This window comes from Emys orbicularis, chromosome 1, assembly GCF_028017835.1.
Source record: "Emys orbicularis isolate rEmyOrb1 chromosome 1, rEmyOrb1.hap1, whole genome shotgun sequence".
NCBI classification, from domain to species: domain Eukaryota; kingdom Metazoa; phylum Chordata; order Testudines; family Emydidae; genus Emys; species Emys orbicularis.
This window is the reverse complement of record NC_088683.1, coordinates 130,182,193-130,201,405: the sequence shown is the minus strand read 5'-3', so window position 1 is coordinate 130,201,405 and position 19,213 is coordinate 130,182,193. Positions and strand designations below refer to the sequence as shown.

The window sequence follows — 19,213 nt, the reverse complement described above, 5'->3', positions numbered from 1 at the left end:
GTCAGGATTAAAATACTAATAACAGATACATTTAAAATTAAATTACAATATTTTTCCACCAATAGCACTATTCTGCTACCCACCAAAACGCACAGGTTCCACATTTATGTTCCAGTCCCCTAATTACATACTTACATGGAGTAATGGAACTTCCTAGAATCAGAGATGTTGATTGGGAGATACTGTTTTCATTGCCAGCAGCACATGTTCCCTGAAATTCTTGTTGAAATTTGTAGAAGCCAACATCGGTCATGGTCATGTCTCGTTACTTTTCTGAATTTACCTTATGTATATAAACTTCAGAAGAAGGGCACATGTAGTTGATTTTACTTATTAATGCAGTATATCACTGTACTAAAAGGTGTTTGTTTCTTTTACAGGAAAAATAATGACCATGTGATAAATTTTGTAGGCAGACAGCAGGTAGAGTTATTTAATAGCTATATTGAATTAAAAGACACACACATGAAAATAAGGTATTGCTTTATTTTACAGGTGACAGGAAAAAGTCTAGAACCTTTCAGTACTGGGACATTTTAGTGTTAGGAGAATAAAGCGAAGCCTTTTTGGTGTGCAGACTATTCTCTTTCATCTGCATTTAGTCTTTCACTTGACTTGTGAACTGTGATCTTTCAGTTGACCTGTGATCTCATAAATTCTGGAAGCTGGTTACACACAAATCACTGCAAAAATCAACAAAAGCAGCAAGAAGCAGCTCTTCATGATCAAAACCAGAGTGGAGAAGTTGCATACAAGCAAGGAAAAGGCACAAAGCCTGCAAATGTGTTGGAAGCAGTGAAAGCTCCATTGGTTGTTTTTGATATTTAAAACTGGACTGGAGAAAACACTAGAGAAAAACTACTGCAGGTATAATCCTGCATTGGCTAGGAAATGGACTAGAAGGATTAACTTGGTATTTCCTATCTCTATTCCTTCCAGGTTTCTACAATATATTTTTCAGTTGTAGGAAGACCATACTGTGATCTCATTTATGCTAGTGCACTTCCACTGACTTCAATTTGGCCTACGATGATTAAGGATAAAATCTTGGCCTTATTAAATTCAATGGCAAACTCCTATTTGACTTCATTGGGATCATGATTTCCTCCTTAATGACTAATTTCCTGTTTCTTTCTGTCTCTTAAACTAAAGTCTTAGGGCTAGATTGTGGCATCTGTTCTATAGCTTGATGTAGGAGGTGGTGCAGAGGAGGCCAGCACGATCTCTGCCAGTGCTGCTCTTTGTGTGTGAGGAGGAGCAATCCATTTCATCCATTAGGATGCATACAGACCAGTGCAGAGGAGTGGCTGGAATCAAGGCCTCACCTTCTCGCTGCTGCTCCTCCTCCTCCTCCTCCTTTTTTGGGCATCCTGTTCTCTGGTTGTCAAGGGAAGTCAGAGCAAACAATGTACCTGCTCCCAAGAGTCCTTACGGAGATCTCTAAGGTGAGGGAGGCTTCTTCCATGTCCTTGTGCAGTGAGCCAGAACCTCTCCCAATCTGGTCCTTAAATATAAATAAAATCTGCAGGTCAGGTGGCTGCTAAACTTTAAATCCAACACAAAAATATAGTTCCTGTGGTGGGGATCTCAACCTTTGTTGAACATCACAACGTAATAGAGAGATGGCCATATGGACCAACTTATCTCCCATTGATGGCACATACCATTCGCTTTCTATATGGAAACATAATATTTGGAAAGTGATTAATATATTATTGGTTCAAACCTTTTCCATAACTTGGACCACATCTTAGTGAAGAGAGTAACTCATGGATCAATTGCCCGGACGATCTCCCCTGCTATTTGCAATCACACATCCCAGTGGCAACTAACTGATACACTAAATACTTTCCTAAAATTAGTTTATTTTTAGCTTTGTTCGGTATGATTTAACTATCTAAACTAAAAGAGCCAGCACTGTGTGAACAGTCAGCTCTGCAAAAATCCAGCAAATGCTTCATATATCTCCAATGGTTCACAAACCACTGGTATGCAGTGAATATAATACCTGGAATGCTCTTGTAATATACACTAATAGTTGGATAAAATTTTCCCTTGAATCTCAGTTTGTTCCCAAATTGCAATTAATACTAATCTTAGATTTTCCTCTACATTCATAGCAATATACAATTCAGCTCATCTCAAAGTGATTTTTAACAATGGTGGATATTCAGTAACTTAGAGCAAATACTGATAATCACTTGCTTCATTAGGCTTCTGTGCCATTAAATATCTACTGTCATCTGTCTAATTCCTCCTCATTTCCTTAGCAGAGTGACTCAATCAGGCATGTGTTATCTTTCCTAGATCCTTTTCTGACCAGAGGGTAATGTGCAGGAATGCAGTTTGTCAAACACATTGTGTCTGAAATCCTTTGTCGGGGAAGTGTGGGGGGAAAGAGATTATAAATTGCCTCAAACACTTCAGCAAGGCCGTTCCCAGGTTTTTTATATCTGCTCATTCAGAAAAACAACCATGCCTTTATGATGTTTTATTCACTTTCTGTTTGCATGTGACTATATGTAATTGCAGTACAGTACAGCATACAGACACCCCCCGACTTACGCAATCATTCCGTTCTGGAAAGCCTTGCGTAACTCGAATTTTGCGTAAGTTGGAAACGTATACCCATACGTTATGCAAAAATTTCCGCAACTCGAAAATCCTATTTCTGGCTTATGGAACTTTTTCCGTAAGTGCGAATTTGCATAAATCGGTCTTGTGTAATCCGGGGAGCATCTCTACATTATACTCTCCAGGGGTATGCATGTTCCAGTAAAAGTTATTTTGTATTTTAGAAAGGTTTTCAAATCATAAAGGTTACAACATTTGTGGCTTTAAAAGACCTGGGAGAACTTGTCTGTCCTTTCTGGGCGTGTGGGGGGAGGGGAATTGTGGGAAGGCACTGGAGGACTAGCAGCACTTGAGTGGTGGTAGCTTAGATCCACACTAGAGTGATTGGGTGAGCAGCTGACAAGTTGTGCCCACTTGAGGTTTAGCTGGTGCCCCCTGAAAGGCTGGTCACCTTGAATTAAAAGCATCAGCACATGCAGGTTAAGGATATTTGTGTGTGGATGGGATTCGAGTTAACTTCAAAGTGAAGATAAGTCCTGAGAAGCACAAGTCCCATTGAAAGCACGCTTGGCCCTTAGGATGATAAAAAGAAAGCTGATCCATACTGTCCCCTGGCTCTTAAGCATCTCTAGGATGGTTGGTATGCCATTATATACACAGAGAGAGAATGAAATAGTGGGCTTGCTGGGAACATTTCTGGCAATGAAAGAGAATGAAAGGAGATTTATAATTTAAAAAAAAAGGCAAAGAGAAATATCCATGCATAAAACTAAATATAAAATGCATAAATATAATCCTTAATGGATTCACCACTTGAAAAATAGCTCTCTGAGAATTTCAGAAACATTGACAGACAACAACAACAACAACAACAAAAGCAGTGGGTTCAGTCATTCAGTTCAGATAACCACCTGTGAGCCAGGATACTCCATGGGATTGCCCTTTCTGAATTTCCTCTGCATTCTTCCATTGGGAAGCAGGGCTTGCAACCCCCATCTTCTGATGAAAAATTAGGATCTGTCCTCAGGAATCCATAAGGAGTGCAGGGTCCTGCAGCACCTCTTATGCCTCTCCACTGGCTCTGGTCCCTGGTACCCTGCCTCCATCCCAAAGAAGCTATTCTACTAGGTCTTCCCCATGCTGGGCGAATTCTCAGATATCTAGATTTGGATCCTCTATGGTGTGCATGAATTTATATAGGTGTAAACACACACAACTTCAGTCTGTGGTGTAAATTTCACAGCCTCTCCATTTTATTGCAAAACTGTATTCTCTTTTCTTGAGCTTTTACAGTACATGAAAGATTCTTGGAAAGTAGATCCTTTAATGTTATAAACTTGGAAAGGGGCAAAAATGATTAATTGTTTGAATACTCACTACATTCTATTAAATGTTCAAAATACATATGGCTGCAAGCATATCATTTCCAGTGGGCTCTGATAGTTCTAATCTCTTTTTAAATTCCATGCAGCTTCTTTACCTGCTCATGTAATCTGTCACTAAAAACTTTAAATGATATAGTCACAAAAATAACCACATTAATGTGATGTATAAGTCTGAAGTGTAGGTGTAATGGATCCCAGTGGATGCTTGTTTTGTAATTTATGGTGCTCGTATGTTGATTTTAAACCCTTATTGCTATAGCATTCAGTTGCCTAATGGGACACTCTCCAGATGGAAGATAAAAATTATGCTGACAATGGAACAATGGACCTGTGAAATTGATTAGAGTTCATCTGCAATGGGATTTTTTTCAGTACTTGTGTTTTCTCTCTCTCTTTCTCTCTCTTTCTCTCTTTACAGAGGGTATGAACTGTATGAACAAAGATCACGGGTGTGCACATATCTGCCGGGAGACGCCCAAAGGTGGGGTTGCCTGTGAATGTAGGCCTGGCTTTGAGCTTGCCAAAAACCAGAAGGACTGCAAATGTAGGTAGATGGAGACTAAATATCAAATGCCCCAACATGTCTTATTTTCCACATTGCTATTATTTTCCAGAGATAAAGAAATCAGCTAGGCTTTGGCCAGAGGTGATTAATGGTCTTGATAGAGTCTGAAAATGTGTTCTTTTTGTGAAGTACTTAATTGGAGGAGGGTGGAAAGTGTTTAAGAGTACATCCTCAAAAGAGATTGGTCTAATATCAAACCTTCAACCTGAACTCCCCTGAATAAATACTGGGGCAATTCAAATCCACCTCTGAAATTTACAGTTCAGCACCATTTCTCATCTTGAACAGAGGAAATGGGAAGGTGGGAGAAGATGTTTTGTTTTTTAGGGGAGAGGGCAGGGGAAGGGGATGGGCAGGGGAAGAGGCACTTAATCCAAACTGTATTTAGAAAGCAAAAACATCCACTATAAATGAATGCATATCAATAGGATTCTGTCTCACAATACAGTCATGTTCTCTTGAAGTGGCATCGAGGCATTAGAGCCATAAAATGAAGTGCACCTACTTTTCATATTAAAAGACAGAAAGGTTTTCAGTACTATTGGTTGCACTGCACATGGGCTACTGCCTTTGGCATTACTAGGAAGGCACATGGCCATATCATATATGACATTCTTGAATACCATATTTTAGATGATGGAACACAAGCATGTCACCCAGTGCAATTGGGAGCATAGGATTTTCCATACAGGGTAAGACAATTGATCCTTCTGTAAGAGCATTATCCACAGCCCGCTGAAATCAATGGAAGTCTTTCTATTGACTCTAGTTGGCCTTTGATCAGGCACTAATACCTTAACTTGCCTCCCTAACTAGAAGTTTTGAAAGGGATCGAGGGAGATAGAATTGCTGTTATATTTCTTTAATGCTTTATGGAATAAAATGAGTAAAAGAACCAACCGGTTTCCCCTTAAGGGTGATATTTTTGCCATGATCTTTGCCTCACCTTAACCTCTTTCTTCATGCAACCTCCCCTGGTTAAATGTGACAAGCGATATTTCTCTGAGTATAAAGGAAAAGAAAGGATCATCTTTGAATGTCACTAAGAAGTGCCACAGATTAATGCACAGCTTATTAATATTTTAAGGGAAAATAAGAGCACACAGCAAACAAAATTAGTGTTCTAGTAGAGTTTCCATTCTAAATGTGTATTAAAAGTGAACATTTTGTTAGATAACTTTGTGCCATTAATCACAATGAAACATGAGGCAACCAGAATTTAAGATGGAGATTAACTTTACTTAATAATTATGCTTGTATTACCTGTTTGCACATATTTGTATGTTCCTTGTGGAATATTTGAGCCTTCATCCATGGAAGATGGTGATAGGAGAATTGGGGCCTCTGCCAGTTTCATATTACTAGGCACATCACAATTGAACAAAAGACCTGAATTTATTCAGTGCCCTGCAAAGTTCAAAATGTAGTTTGAGTTATAGTGAATTTTTTAGATCCCTAACCAGGGGCCCTGAGTCTTCCACAGCCACCGAATTTATTGCCCAATCCTCATCCCCATTTGCTGAAGAAATGTGCTCAGAATCCTACAAAAAAATTTTACTTCTAGCCCTTCTGAGTGTGAACTGAGCACAAACCAATACAGTGAGATCTGCATGAGTAGTCAGACAACCTGAAACAATAACTCTGATGGGAATGAGCTGGCTCATTTATCTCTATGAAGGTCCAATACTGACATGTAATAAGGATTTAAATGTTAACATTTGTAACAGTTATCATTGCAAATCATTTGAATGAATTGGCTGAATCCTGAGCTGCATCTTTTTCAGCACTAGGTGCAGCTGAGTCAAGGAGCTGCAAAAGAGAGATTTGCACCTTGGTCATCCTACATTAGCTCTGGCACCATCATAGATTAGAGCAGCCTCGAGGTTGCTCTAAAGAATTCTGGCTTGTAATAGTCCCCTACAGGCCATTATGCTGATCAGGGATTACCAGAGCATGCCACATCCCTTCCTGCTGCTGACCTTCCCTTTATATTAGTGCTAACTGGGAGTGGATGGCACAGAGGCAGTAAAACCAGAGGTGATTTCCCCCACACTGGGTGAATTGGATAAGCATATTGTGTGGCATTTTTGCAAGCAATCAATATTGGCCTAAATCTGCTTCCAGTCAAGTTTTGTGTGTGTGTGTGTGTATATATATATATATATAATATCATATGTAAATTATTTATCAATCAAGCATTCAAAATTTAGGAAATGCCCATGCCACCTTAATTTAGCCCCTTGTGTGAATGCATTATGATACAGTTTTTAATTACATCATCAAAGAGATTTTTTTCCACAGGACTCCTGCCTCGTTCAGTGCACAAGATGGTTGGTGCTCACTGAGTATTTTGTTTAATTCTCATTGTTCAGTGTGTGGACCTGCACATTATACAAACCCTGCTCTGAAGACAGAATTATTCATTTCTTAATGGGCTTTTCTGCGTCATTTATCATTGTGATATCTGAGTGCTTCACAAACATTAATGAATTTATCTTCACCACACCTCTGTGAGGTAAAGTGATATTATATCTCCGTTTTACAGATGGGAATCTGAGACTCAGAGAGTAATGTCAAAAGTGTCCACCAGTTTTGCATGCCCAATTGAGACATGCAGGGCCTGGATTTAGAGTACTTGGTATTTTGTAGCACTTAATATGTTCCAAGTACAGTTCCCAATTACTTAATTTGCATCTGTGAGTGCTCAGCCTCATGTTTCTCAAGTTGGGCACCCAGAAAAGTTTGGTCATGATTTGCCAAGCATCATATCGGAACTCTGTAGCAGAGGCAGGGATAGAATCCAGTTCTTCAGCGTGGCATTCAACTTCCTTAGTCATGAGACCTTCCTTTCTTTTTCTGCAGTCCCCTGCCTATTCATTACACACTTACCAGCTTCTGCAACAAACGAGGCAGGAGTTCTACAAACCACAGCCATCACTGCACAACCCAGATTCATCACCTGAGTGGACCCCGCCTGTGCACGGAATGAGGCAGAGTCCTGTGGGGAAAAAAGTATGTGATCATGTAATTAAAGACATCATAATACATAGACACAAGAGGCTCAAATTAAGTTTACATGAGCAACCTTAAATCTGGCATTTCCTAACTTTTGAATGTTTGACTTTGCAACCAGAACACACTTTCAGTGTAGGTTTTTTAAAATGTAATTCCCTAGGTTTTAAAAAACGCTGAGTGAAAGAACAGAAAATCCATAAGGTGGAATCATACTGGCCACTGTATGGATCATCAGCAGGTTGACCCTTTAGATCCACCACACAGACCTCTGCCACTTGAACTAAAGGAGTAACTGATAGCAGTAGTAGGTGGTCATCTTCTGTTAGGACCACCCACCAGACGGGCATTAGACACACACTTTGCCAGTGGGTTTCACAGATATTTGCTGACATCAGAGGAATGTTGAGATTCAGGAATCTTGGGTTCATTTCCAAGGTCTGGAGAGAAATGTGCTCTATTGAGCACAATCCATTCATCCCCTTTTCCCCTTCAGACTGTTCCTTAGTTTGCCTCCTCTGAAAAGGATCCAGGATGTACCTCTGCACCTCCAGTTATACTCCAACAATCCATTGTCTTTGTTTGTAAACAAGGACCCTCCTGTTGTTTATTTCTTCCTGTAAATTTCCTTTCTGGAAGATTTTGCAATCTCTTGATTAGCATTTGGGTTAGTATGCAAACAAACATCCATTGTGAGACATACAATGCCCAATGCACACATGACCAGACAGAGAGATAAGCATCTGTTACCTCTTGTTTGAAAGGAACCTGTCTGAGACATGTCACCTCCTGGTTACCTGCTTTAAGAACATAATTTTCAGCATAGGCACCAACTTTCCCCGGCGCCGGTGGGTGCTCATGCCCCCCCACCCCTGGCCCTGCCCTGACTCCATCCTTTCCCCGCCCCCATTCCAACCCCTTCCCCAAAGTCCCCGCCCCAACTCCGCCCTCTCCCTGTTCCTATTGGACCCCTTTCCCAAATCCCTGCCCCAGCCCTGCCTCGCCTCTTCCACGAGCGCACTGCATTCCCCCTCCTCCCCCCTCCCTCCCAACGCTTGCTGCGTGAAACAGCTATTTCATGGTGCAAGCACTGGGAGCTCGGGAGGGAAAGCGAGCATGCGGCGTGCTCAGGGGAGGAGGCAGAGTGGAGGTGAGCTGGAGTGGGGGGGCAGGGTGGGGAGCTGCTGATGGGTGCAGAGCACCCACCAATTTTTCCCCGTGAGTGCTCCAGCCCCGGAGCACCCATGGAGTCGGCGCCTATGATTTTCAGTACAGACTTGTAACACCTTAAATATTATCTGCACATATATTTTGCCATGATTATGATGACCAGTGGGCTACTGAATTATATGCAGGGACCCCTATAAAACTTTATGCAACCTCTGTGCCATCTGCCAGTTGGCACCAACAGGTTCCTGGGTCCCAGTCTTGCTGGTCTACACTGAGGGGGGGATCAATCCAAGTTACGCAACTTCAGCTATGTGAATAACGTAGCTGAAGTCACCGTACTTAGATCTACTCACCACAGTCTCTTCACTGCGGTGAGTCGATTGCTGACGCTCCCCCATCAACTCTGCCTGTGCTTTTCGCCCTGGTGGAGTACCAGAGTCGATGAGAGAGCGCTTGGGGGTTGATTTATCGTGTCTAGACTAGACATGATAAATTGACCCCCAGCTGGATCGATCGCTGCCCACAGATCCGGCGGATAGTATAGACATACTCTTATAATGAAAAGTGTTGGGCAACCTTAACTATATAGACAACTTTACCTGCATCACCTATAATGATTTCGCTGAGAGCAGACTTAGGCCAGTGCATGAGTACTTTCAAACATCCTGCCCAATATGTTTACTCTACAAATCAAAACCCTCTCCCACTCCTTCCAGGTGCCAGACCCTCTAGCTTTCCCTGAGCGTGTTGTGATGCAGTTATGTACTGTCAATACAAAAATCTGCAGAGCGTTGAAAATTTGGGGCAGAATAAAATAAATTTAATATCAATATTAATAAAACAAGCCATGCTGTACTCCTAGCTTTATACATTGCACATTGTATTCAATATAAAACTCATTTTTTAGTTTATCTGAAGCTGCCATGAATTACCAATGTGCTGCACCAGCTGTTACAGAAACCCCCAGGAGCCAGGCTACAAAATGTAGATCCAGCTTATTGAAAATTACATGGTGTCTTGGCCATAACATACACTTCAGCCACATTTGGTAATAGATAGGGATGTAATGATACTAATATTTTTTAAATTGTTGGACACTAAATACTAGGTTCAAAATCTGATCAGGTTCTAAATATAAATCCGGGTAATAAGGCACTTTAAGATATTAAGGTGGTTTAAGAGGGTAAGCTGGCTAACTCCTTAAAGTGGCTTAAATTCTAAAGCCACTTTAGTGTGTTAAGCTTCTTTAAACTATCCACATAACATACATTTTTGAGGTCACTCTCAATTCGATTCTGAGTAGCTTGAGAGAGCCCAGAAATGTGTACAAATCAGATCTGGTTTCGATATTCATCACACATATGTATTAAACATTAAAATAATGTTATTAAGGTTGCAAAAGCAAGCACTCAAAAAAGTTAGGAAATGCCAGAATTAGTGTTGGTCACACAAATTTTATTCTGCCCCCCCACCCCGGGTGTGTATTATGGTACAATCTTTATATAGAATCAGATACTATTTCCTCCATAAGACTGTCCTTTTTCTTCCTGAAGCTCCTTGTCTCCTTCAAGGACAGGGCAGGATACCACACAAGAGAACAAAATGAAGGTTAGCGGGGCATAGAGTTACCAGACAGAATTAAAGTTGCAGAAGCAAGCTGAATTCTAAGGCTTGATCTACACTAGAGTTAGATCAATGTAAGGCAGCTTATATGACCTACCTCTGTAAGTGTCTACACTACAACATTGCTCCTAGCGATGTACATCTCCCACTATGCTGACCTAATTACTCCACCTCCGCAAGAGGCGTAGCGCTTAGATCGATGTTGTTAGGGCAACATAGTGTCTGTGTAGACACAGCATTACGTACATTACCTGTTGGCTGTCAGCCTCCGGGTGGGGAGGGGGTTTCCAGTTGTCAATGCCCCACATAGTTAAATTGTTGGAAGTGCTCCTGACACTAACAGAGGGGGTGTACTGTGGACATGAACATGCAGTAGCTGTATGTCAACCTAACTTAGGTCAATTTAATTTTACAGTGTAGACAAGGCCTTAATGTTTGAACTTGCAACCTTAATAATGTTATTTTAATGTAGCATTTTCCTATATATATATATTATATATATATAATATTTGAAATCCCTATTGTATTTAATGTCTAATTTTATCTGGCCTTTATCTGTTACTCATTTTCTGAGCTATTCTTCCTCATTTTTCATGATTGTAAATGTCATTTCTGAGGCAGCCATCATTCTTCATATTAATTTAAAATGTTGGCCCACACACTAAGCTATGTCTGAGGACCGCTTAGTGTAGCTCAGGATGGAGGTGCAAAAGTGGCCATTCGCCAGGGAAGGATTTGGCCGATTATTTCTAATGGTGGCAGCTAACCCTATGCATATGATCTGGTTTTAATACAGTGCCATAGTTTTCATGGGATATAGCCAGATATTTTTATCTCAGAGTTCCTTGGTATTCACACATGTCTATCAAGTTGACTTCATTAGGGTTATTCTAGTTTTACACCAGCTTTATGGAGATAAGACTGTCTGACCCATAAAGTCTAACACATGTTTATCTTTTCCTTTAGTGAGAAACATTACCCATTAATTTACACCCACTTGTTTTATCATAATAATATAATGTAGAGTATGCTACTGTGATTTACGTCTGTTAAAAGGGCACGTCAAGGTTGGTACGTCAAAACATTTGACTTAGTTTTTTGTGCATTTTTAGTTTCATACATTCTGAACTCTAATTTATTCTTTTGTGTAGCCATTTAGTGAAGTTTGCAAGAAATCTCTTTGTAGAGAGCGGGTTTGGATTTCTTATGCAGCTCACTATAATACTTTTCTATAAAAAAGGGATCGATCTGGATTTTGAGAGTAATATCCTGGCCCCATAAAAACAATCAGAGTTTTGCCATTGACTTCAATGGAGCCAAGATTTTGCCCATTCAATGAAGAATGAAAACTCTCCAATCTTTTGTTATTAGAGGGTTAAAACTAGAGATGGGCCTAAATTTTTATATATATATATATATATGCAGAACTGGATGTCACACCACAAAGTTCATAGTGGTCCAGCTCTGGAGTTTGGTTCAAGTTGCTAAAGAGATAGGGAGAAGCTAAAAATTGAAATCTGAGCATTCAAATCCAGGATTTTTTGGTTCAGGCCCATCTCTAGTTAAATCTAGAGCGTACTGCTAGTTTGTTAAATCAAATAATTTCCTATTGCAGCCCTGGGTTCCTCAGCCACCATCACCATAAAAATTTTCAGCAGGAAATAGTGAATAAGTTTAAGGTACTGAAAGTCAATTTTTTTGTGGACCAACCTTGACAAGTTTCCCTTTTAAAGACTAACGTAGGTGAGTGATAAATTATCAGAAATACTTTTCACTGTACAGCATGGCTTATTTTGCAGATATATTGTCAGTTTTGTCAGTCCAAAATTCCCGCTGTGAAATCACTAGGCCAAATTCTTCTATCTATGTAGTTATATAGCCTTCATCGCCATGTCATCTGAGCATCATGCAATTGTTAATGGATTTTTATCTTCCCAATAACCCTGTGAGGTACAGAAGTATTATTTCCATTTCACAGTTGGGAAACTGAGGCACGTGGTAAATTTAGTGACTTCCCAAGTGGTCTACCCTCTAAACCATCTTTCTTACCTTTTAAATTACACTGGAATAAATCTGGAATAACTCCACTGACCTCAAATATGTTACCGTGGATTTACACTGGTATAATTGACAGTAGAGTCTGGCTGAGTGTCCACAACCCAGTAAATTGTTCCAGAGCTAGATCTTATTTTGCCTGGAGTTGGTTTAATAATAATTCTTTAAAAAAAAAAATACTAGTGTTGAATTTTCAAAAGTGCTCAGTGCTGGCCTAACTCTGCTCCCACATGGGGACAATGATAAAACTCCTGTTGACTCAAGTGGAAGGACGATTAGGCCAAGGTTGAGGCAGCTCTTTTGAAAATCTCACCCCAGTTTTTATTTTGTGCCACCCACTTAATGCGAGTGTCAGTGTGACCATTTTTATGATTTTGCAGAATGCGATATTGTGCGGCGAATGGAGACGTCACTGTGCAGAGGAGCAGGGAAATTGGCATTTAATCCTACTTGAATTACTTTAAACTGCATCATTCTAGAGTAGATTTTTGTAGAAACATGTCAGAAGAAAAAGTCCCTTACATTACAGTGATATGAGCAACTATGTTAAGATATTTTCACTCCTCTAGTGGGGGAGGTTTTCCACAAGGACAAATAGTAATGTATGCCACAAATAAGTATTCCAGTCAAGTTGTTTTAAAAAGACTCTGTGAGGCTAAATGTACTTAATAAAAGTGCTTAATAAAAAAAAAAAAATCTGGCCAAAATGTTAGCAATGTATTAGAACATCTGGCATAAACAGTAGTTATAGTCTGATGATATAAAATGAATTCCCTATAGCATTGCTGCCCAGCATAAGGCGGGCACATTGCGAGAGACCCCAAGTAGCCCAAGAGGCAAGCAGGGTGGAGAAGGAGAGCAGTGTAGGATGGAGGAAGTTGCATTACCTTGGATCTGCTTCCTCTAAGCAATGTGCTCCTGTGGTTCTGGGTAAAAGCAGCAGGTGGTTTCCCTATCCCATAGCAGGCCCTAGCACAGCTGGCCAGAGGAGCAGCTCATATTTACAAGGCAGGTGGCTTAGACAGCAGCCTGCTAGTCTAGATGTATCTCTTCTGTTCCCATTGCAAGAGACTATGTAATCTGGCCTATGGAGCCACCAGTTGATGACCCTACTTCAAACACAGTGTGGCTCAGAGAGTGAGATCCACCAAATGAGAACAATCAAGAGCAATTACAAAGCAAAAAAATGAGAAGGAAAAATGAATAAAAGAGAACAGAGGCAAATAAGGACAGAAGACAGATACTGGGTAGAAAGGAAGTGGGTGGCAACCATGCTGGGGCATTGCATGAGAAGGTAGGGCATGGGAGCTACACATCCACCAATCCAGCATATGGCGGGGATCCACTACAGAAAGGTTCTGCCCTACAGGATAATGAACAGAATACTAGTAGACGCTAGTCTACACACACACATCCCCCATCATCTGAGATCCTCCCAAATAAATATTTACAAAAGCCTTCTCTACAAAATTCCCTTCATACACAGATGAAAAAGGAACATCATAAGGATTAGGAAACGGATTCTGTTCTCCTTACACCAGTGTAGGTCAGGAGTAACTCTATGAAAGTGAAGGGAGTTGCACTGGTGTAAAACAGTGTAAGTGAATGAGAATCAAATTCCACAGTTATGCATTTTATTGTGCATATTGGAAGACTCCATTCCAGGCATCTCTCTCATTCTGGATTTGATTCTCTTCTCACATCAGTGTGTATCAGGAGTAACTCCACTGAAGTCAATGTAAAACTGGTGAACGTGAAGAGAATCAGGCCCTCTTTTTGTGAGTCTTCTAGCAAGATTTCAAAAATAGCCTGAAGTTAGGCTTCACGTACTGAGACACCTGCCTGATTTTCAAAAGTGTTGAGCTCCCGTTGAGATCAGAGTTACGTGTCTTAAATCTGGGCCTAAAATATGCAGCTTAAGCCCATCTCTAGTTTTAGCCCTCTGATAATTAAACACAGTGAAGTTTTTCTTCCTGCTTGCAGGTGATTACACACCAGAAAATTCAGATATATTCCATTTTTTTAGAGGCTAGTAAAGTGAGATCATTGAATGGGACCTGTAGGACGCTCCGCGCTTTTGAAAATGAGAGGTGTTTTAGTATGGATTTGAGAGCCTCACTTTAAGTTCCTTTAAAAAAAAATCTTGGCTTTACCTAATTGTGGAATTTATCGGGTTGGATACTTTATAAATTCTCTGTCTAGCAAGGGAAATCCTGATGATATTTAAATGTAACATGGCAGAGAATACTATGGTTCTAGAGCAAGTCTAGGATGGCTTAGAAATAAATATTTGTGCCAAAAAGCTCCCTTTGATAATAGGATTCAGTATTTAAACTGCCATAATATTTAGACATGCCAAAACCCTCTGAAATAATTCATATGATATAAGTTAATAATTAGACATTTGATTTCCCAATCCTTTTAAAAAAAATATAGTCCAATATATGCATGCACAAAGGGCCTTCTCCATCTTGACCCTGGTATAGACATTTGGACCTGTGTATAATGACAGGAAAGTGTGTTGAAAACTCTGTCAGATCATAATTGTTTCATTTTGTGTGCACTTTGCACAGGTGTGTGACTACACATGGTGTAAAACAGGAGGAGAATCAGGCCCATTGTAAACCTGATTAGTATTTGGGAAATGCCAGCGTCCTATGAGTTAAAAATGAAATTCCCTCCTGTGACAAAATCTGCTTTATTAGAAATTCTTTAAAATTGCTAAATTCTGCCCACTTTGAGAAGTTTGTCTCCGAAAATTTCTTTGTTGTTACAAGTAATTTTAGTAAATATATACTTAAGTGATAGTGAAATCTCCATGGATTTCTTCCTAGTTGAAGCCAATATACTGTAGTCCCAGAAAAGGGCTTTTAAAAAAAGAAAAAGGGTCTCCTATCTTATTTTTAAACATTCTTCTATTCTGGGAGGATTAGAGTTTTTGAAAGAATAGATTTCAAGACTGATGTATTTTTGCTCTTGCGGTCTGGATCACTGCTTTCTCCAATTATGGAGTGAAGCCCAGCAGGAGAAGAAAAATGCCGTCTATAGACTGGAAAATATGTCTGTATTAGTAGACTGCTCATTTCTTCATGCCATATAATTCATGGATATGAACCATGGCGTTTTAGGAGGAGATGAAATTGGCTGGTCATTCATGCTAAAACAACTAATCCAAATAGAATGAATTTAAAAAGTGCAACATTCTGGGGTTTTTTAATTACATGGATGAGGGAGGGGTTAGTTAGGAAAAAAGGGGACAAAGAACAGAGAGTGGAAATACCCATAAATAAAAATGTTATGCTGTCTAATGTCTTGCTTTATAACTGATCTTCTGTATTCTGAAAAGGCCCTCAAAAACTAATTGGTTTCATTGTAATTTTATTTATGTATTCATATATACACATATATTTTGGGTATAACTAGTAACCTGTAACTATGGAAATGGAGGCTGCCAACACACCTGTGATGACACAGATACTGGTCCTGTGTGTGGTTGTCATCAGAAGTATGCCCTGCACTCAGATGGCCGAACATGCATTGGTAAGTACCTCTCTAAAGCACACTTTTTACTGGTAATATGGTAGAATGAGTCGGTGTGTGTGAATGCTAGGAGATTAAAACTATTGTTGAGAGGAGTGTGCAATAGTAGGTTTTGGTAATAGCAGTTAGGGTCAAATTTTCCAAAGAGATTAGAAGGATACAGTTATGATTGTTTTATGTAAATATTTGTCTGTGAAATATCCCATTGTCATTGCTTTGTCATTTTAATTCTGTTTTTATAAATCGAATTTAATAACTTTTAAAATTGAAAAGCACAAAAGGTAACTATGGATCAAAGATCAACTCTACCCCTTTTTACTCATATGAGCAGTCCATTGATTTCAGTGGGACTACTCACATCAGTAAGGTGAGTAGGATTTGATCCTAATATTTTTTAAATTCTATTTGGGGATAATTTAATATCCATGCTATGCTTTCTTTCCTGGTTTTTTGTTTTTGTTTTATAGCAAAATAATAGTACTCATCGTGAATAAGCATCCAGTGTGACTGTCAATGGGAAAATGGCCTAGCAGGAAGTGAAGCATCCTGGGTGATGCCATGCAAATATTTATTATTACGGAGTACATTGTTTGCATAATATTATCTGTTTTTGTACAAAAAGGAACTTTTTGCAATAACTTAATCAGGGGTTATGTTCCTTTTTTATACTCTTACTCTCAAAATTAGAACCTAAAAATCCATAATGGTTTGCATCATCTTCACATTGTTATTGATTAGTTTGTTTCAAAAATTTATAAAGTAATACAAAAAGTAGGAAATAAGCTTAAATACTTTCAGAATTAGATGGAAGTTCTTAATCTTCTCTCTCCCTTCTCCATATTTGAAAACATACAGGCCCTGATCCCCAACCCACTGAAGTTAATGGAAATCTTTCAGATTACTTCAGTGGGCTGGAGACCAGGCCTATAGGCAGCGAGATCTGTATAGGCAAACCCCTATGCAAGCGCATGGAATTGACCTCAGATGGGGCTCAGCATAGGGAAACGGGTCCGATTGCACAGATCTCATGACAGGATCAGGGCTGTAGCGTTCACAAAAGGAAAAGTAATCAAGGTACAACAGTTACCATGTCTTGCTGTATACACTCCCTATTCCTGGACTGTTCAGCTCTCTCTATCAGTACTTTCTGTTAACATATTGGTCTGTGTCCTGCAGTCCCATTGCATAAGGAACTCCTATTGAAGTCTATGGGAGTTCCGTGTGGGGAGGGCTTGCAGGATTGAGGGCCCTAATACCAGGTTTTATTGAGGAACATAAAATAAATTTTTGATGCTCCCATTTGCCAAGAGTTCACTGTTCATTAATATCCTCAGGTTGATGTTTAATTTTGTCCATCATGTTCAAAAGGATGTATACACTGCACTCATGGCTTTTTTTTATTACTATTATTTTTCATTTTTGTAATGCAACACAAACAACTCCATGTTACATTCTTTGGTCCTGTGATGTAAGTCACATATTACTGCTTGTGTTGATTTTCCTCCCTCTGAGTAGTTCTTTCTTTTAGAACACTTTTTTATTTTTGTTTATTTTTTATATTTTTATTCCTGCTTTCTGGTGATGGTTCCTGATTGCCTGTCTTGTCTGATAACTGACGTTCATTAATTATTTACAGAACAGTAAAAAACCCACAATATCTCAAACAAAAGCCTCTATTGCAGCCTGATCCCATCTAGAACTTGTTTAAAAACTTCTCGTTACAACTCAACCATGTAGTGTTGCCACAGATAAAACCTGCCAGCCGCCGCCTTCTCCTCCTTCTTCTCATTTCCATTATTCCACTGTTTGCTGTCTTCAGTGGTGTATATATTCTGGGCATCACTGCAAGAATGCAAACTTCTGCAATGCCAGATAAATACTTTTTGACCCTTTGTCTAACACATTTTGTCTTTGTTTGCCTGACTTTTTTTTTTTAATGTTTGCTGCATGTGAAAGTCCCCACTTGCATTTTGTTTTGGCTTTTTAAATAAAGCAACTCCCCCACCCTGCATAAATCATTTTATTTACCCAGCTGCTGCTTTCTCCATTGCTTTCCTGTATGAGAAACCTTTATTTTTATTTCACTTACTGCTCATCTCTTCCCTCCCTTGTGAATGATTGTTTCTATGTATTTCTGATGAAGCATAACTCAACTAAAGTCCTTGTTATGCTGAATTTAAACTCTTACATATAGGATATCAGAAACTATCTGTAAAATGACCTTTGCTGACATCATCTTGCTTACTGCATGCTTATAAAATTACTAAACCCTGTTCTTGCAACATCTTTTCTAGCATTGAATGTTTAGCTCGTAGTGTTTCATAGACAAGCAGGCAACCAGCACTGCCCAAATTGATCTTTTTTGTGTTTGTTTGGTTTGTTGTTCGTTTTTTGGTTTTTGGTTTTTCCTTTTTTTTAAATTTGCATGCATTGTTTGGTTTTTAAACACTCTGTCAATGTGTACACGACTATGGTGCACCCATGCCCTTCCATCACCGGATTCTTTTAGCTCTGTCTGTCTGTCTCATCTTTGTCCTCAGCCTGCCATTTTCAGATCCTGATCCCACCATCAGTCTGAATCACTTTACAGTTTGTCTTTAATAGTTTGTTTAACTAGAACCCTTGTATTTAAATTTCCATTACTAACATCTGTCTGGGGCAGTCCTGTTTGCTGTCTCATTCTCTAGTAGGAAACAAGCTTTGTGTGTGTTTTCTGGTTAATTATTTTGTCATTTATCATTCCTCCTTCTCTTCTTCCTTCCCCCTTCTGCCCCAAGCACCCTTTAATTTTTTTCTGGGGTTTCAAGTGGAATTAACTCTCTAACGGGGATTTAGTGCTTTCATGGCTTGCTTCTTGGCTTTGGTTGTGCCATGCCAAGAAACTGTCTTAGGCAGCGGAAAATTGGGCTTTTGATTAACCAACTGCTCCATGTTTGTCCCTTACTTGTGTTTTAGAGAAGGATGAGGCTGCAATTGAGAGTTCTGAGTACAATGCCACGTCAGTAGCTGATGTGGACAAGAGGGTGAAACGGCGGCTACTTATGGGTAACACTTTTCTTCCACTTCCTTTGTTGTGCTCTCACTTTTGTCTGTATGTGTGTGTATGGAATTTTTTTTTGTTTGCTTTTTTGTTTTTGTTTTTTATTTTTAGTTTATTTCATCTATGTTTATGAGGTCACCTTTTTTAAAGTTCTTATCTTCCATCATACAATTTCATTTCTCATTTGTAAACTTTTTCCCCTAACCCTGCAGATTTCATGTTCAATTTCTTCTGCATAGAAAGAAACTT

General features: G+C 39.4%; 1 protein-coding gene across 1 annotated transcript in view; it reads left to right on the top strand.

Moving 5' to 3' along the window:
• Positions 1 to 19,213, top strand: part of SCUBE1 (signal peptide, CUB domain and EGF like domain containing 1) — a 314,156-nt gene that overhangs the window by 165,372 nt on the left and 129,571 nt on the right. Inside the window, exons 5-7 of the mRNA XM_065410229.1 lie at positions 4,378 to 4,503; positions 15,808 to 15,924; positions 18,880 to 18,969. Coding sequence (XP_065266301.1) covers positions 4,378 to 4,503; positions 15,808 to 15,924; positions 18,880 to 18,969 — 333 coding nt within the window. The remainder of the gene's footprint in view (positions 1 to 4,377; positions 4,504 to 15,807; positions 15,925 to 18,879; positions 18,970 to 19,213) is intronic.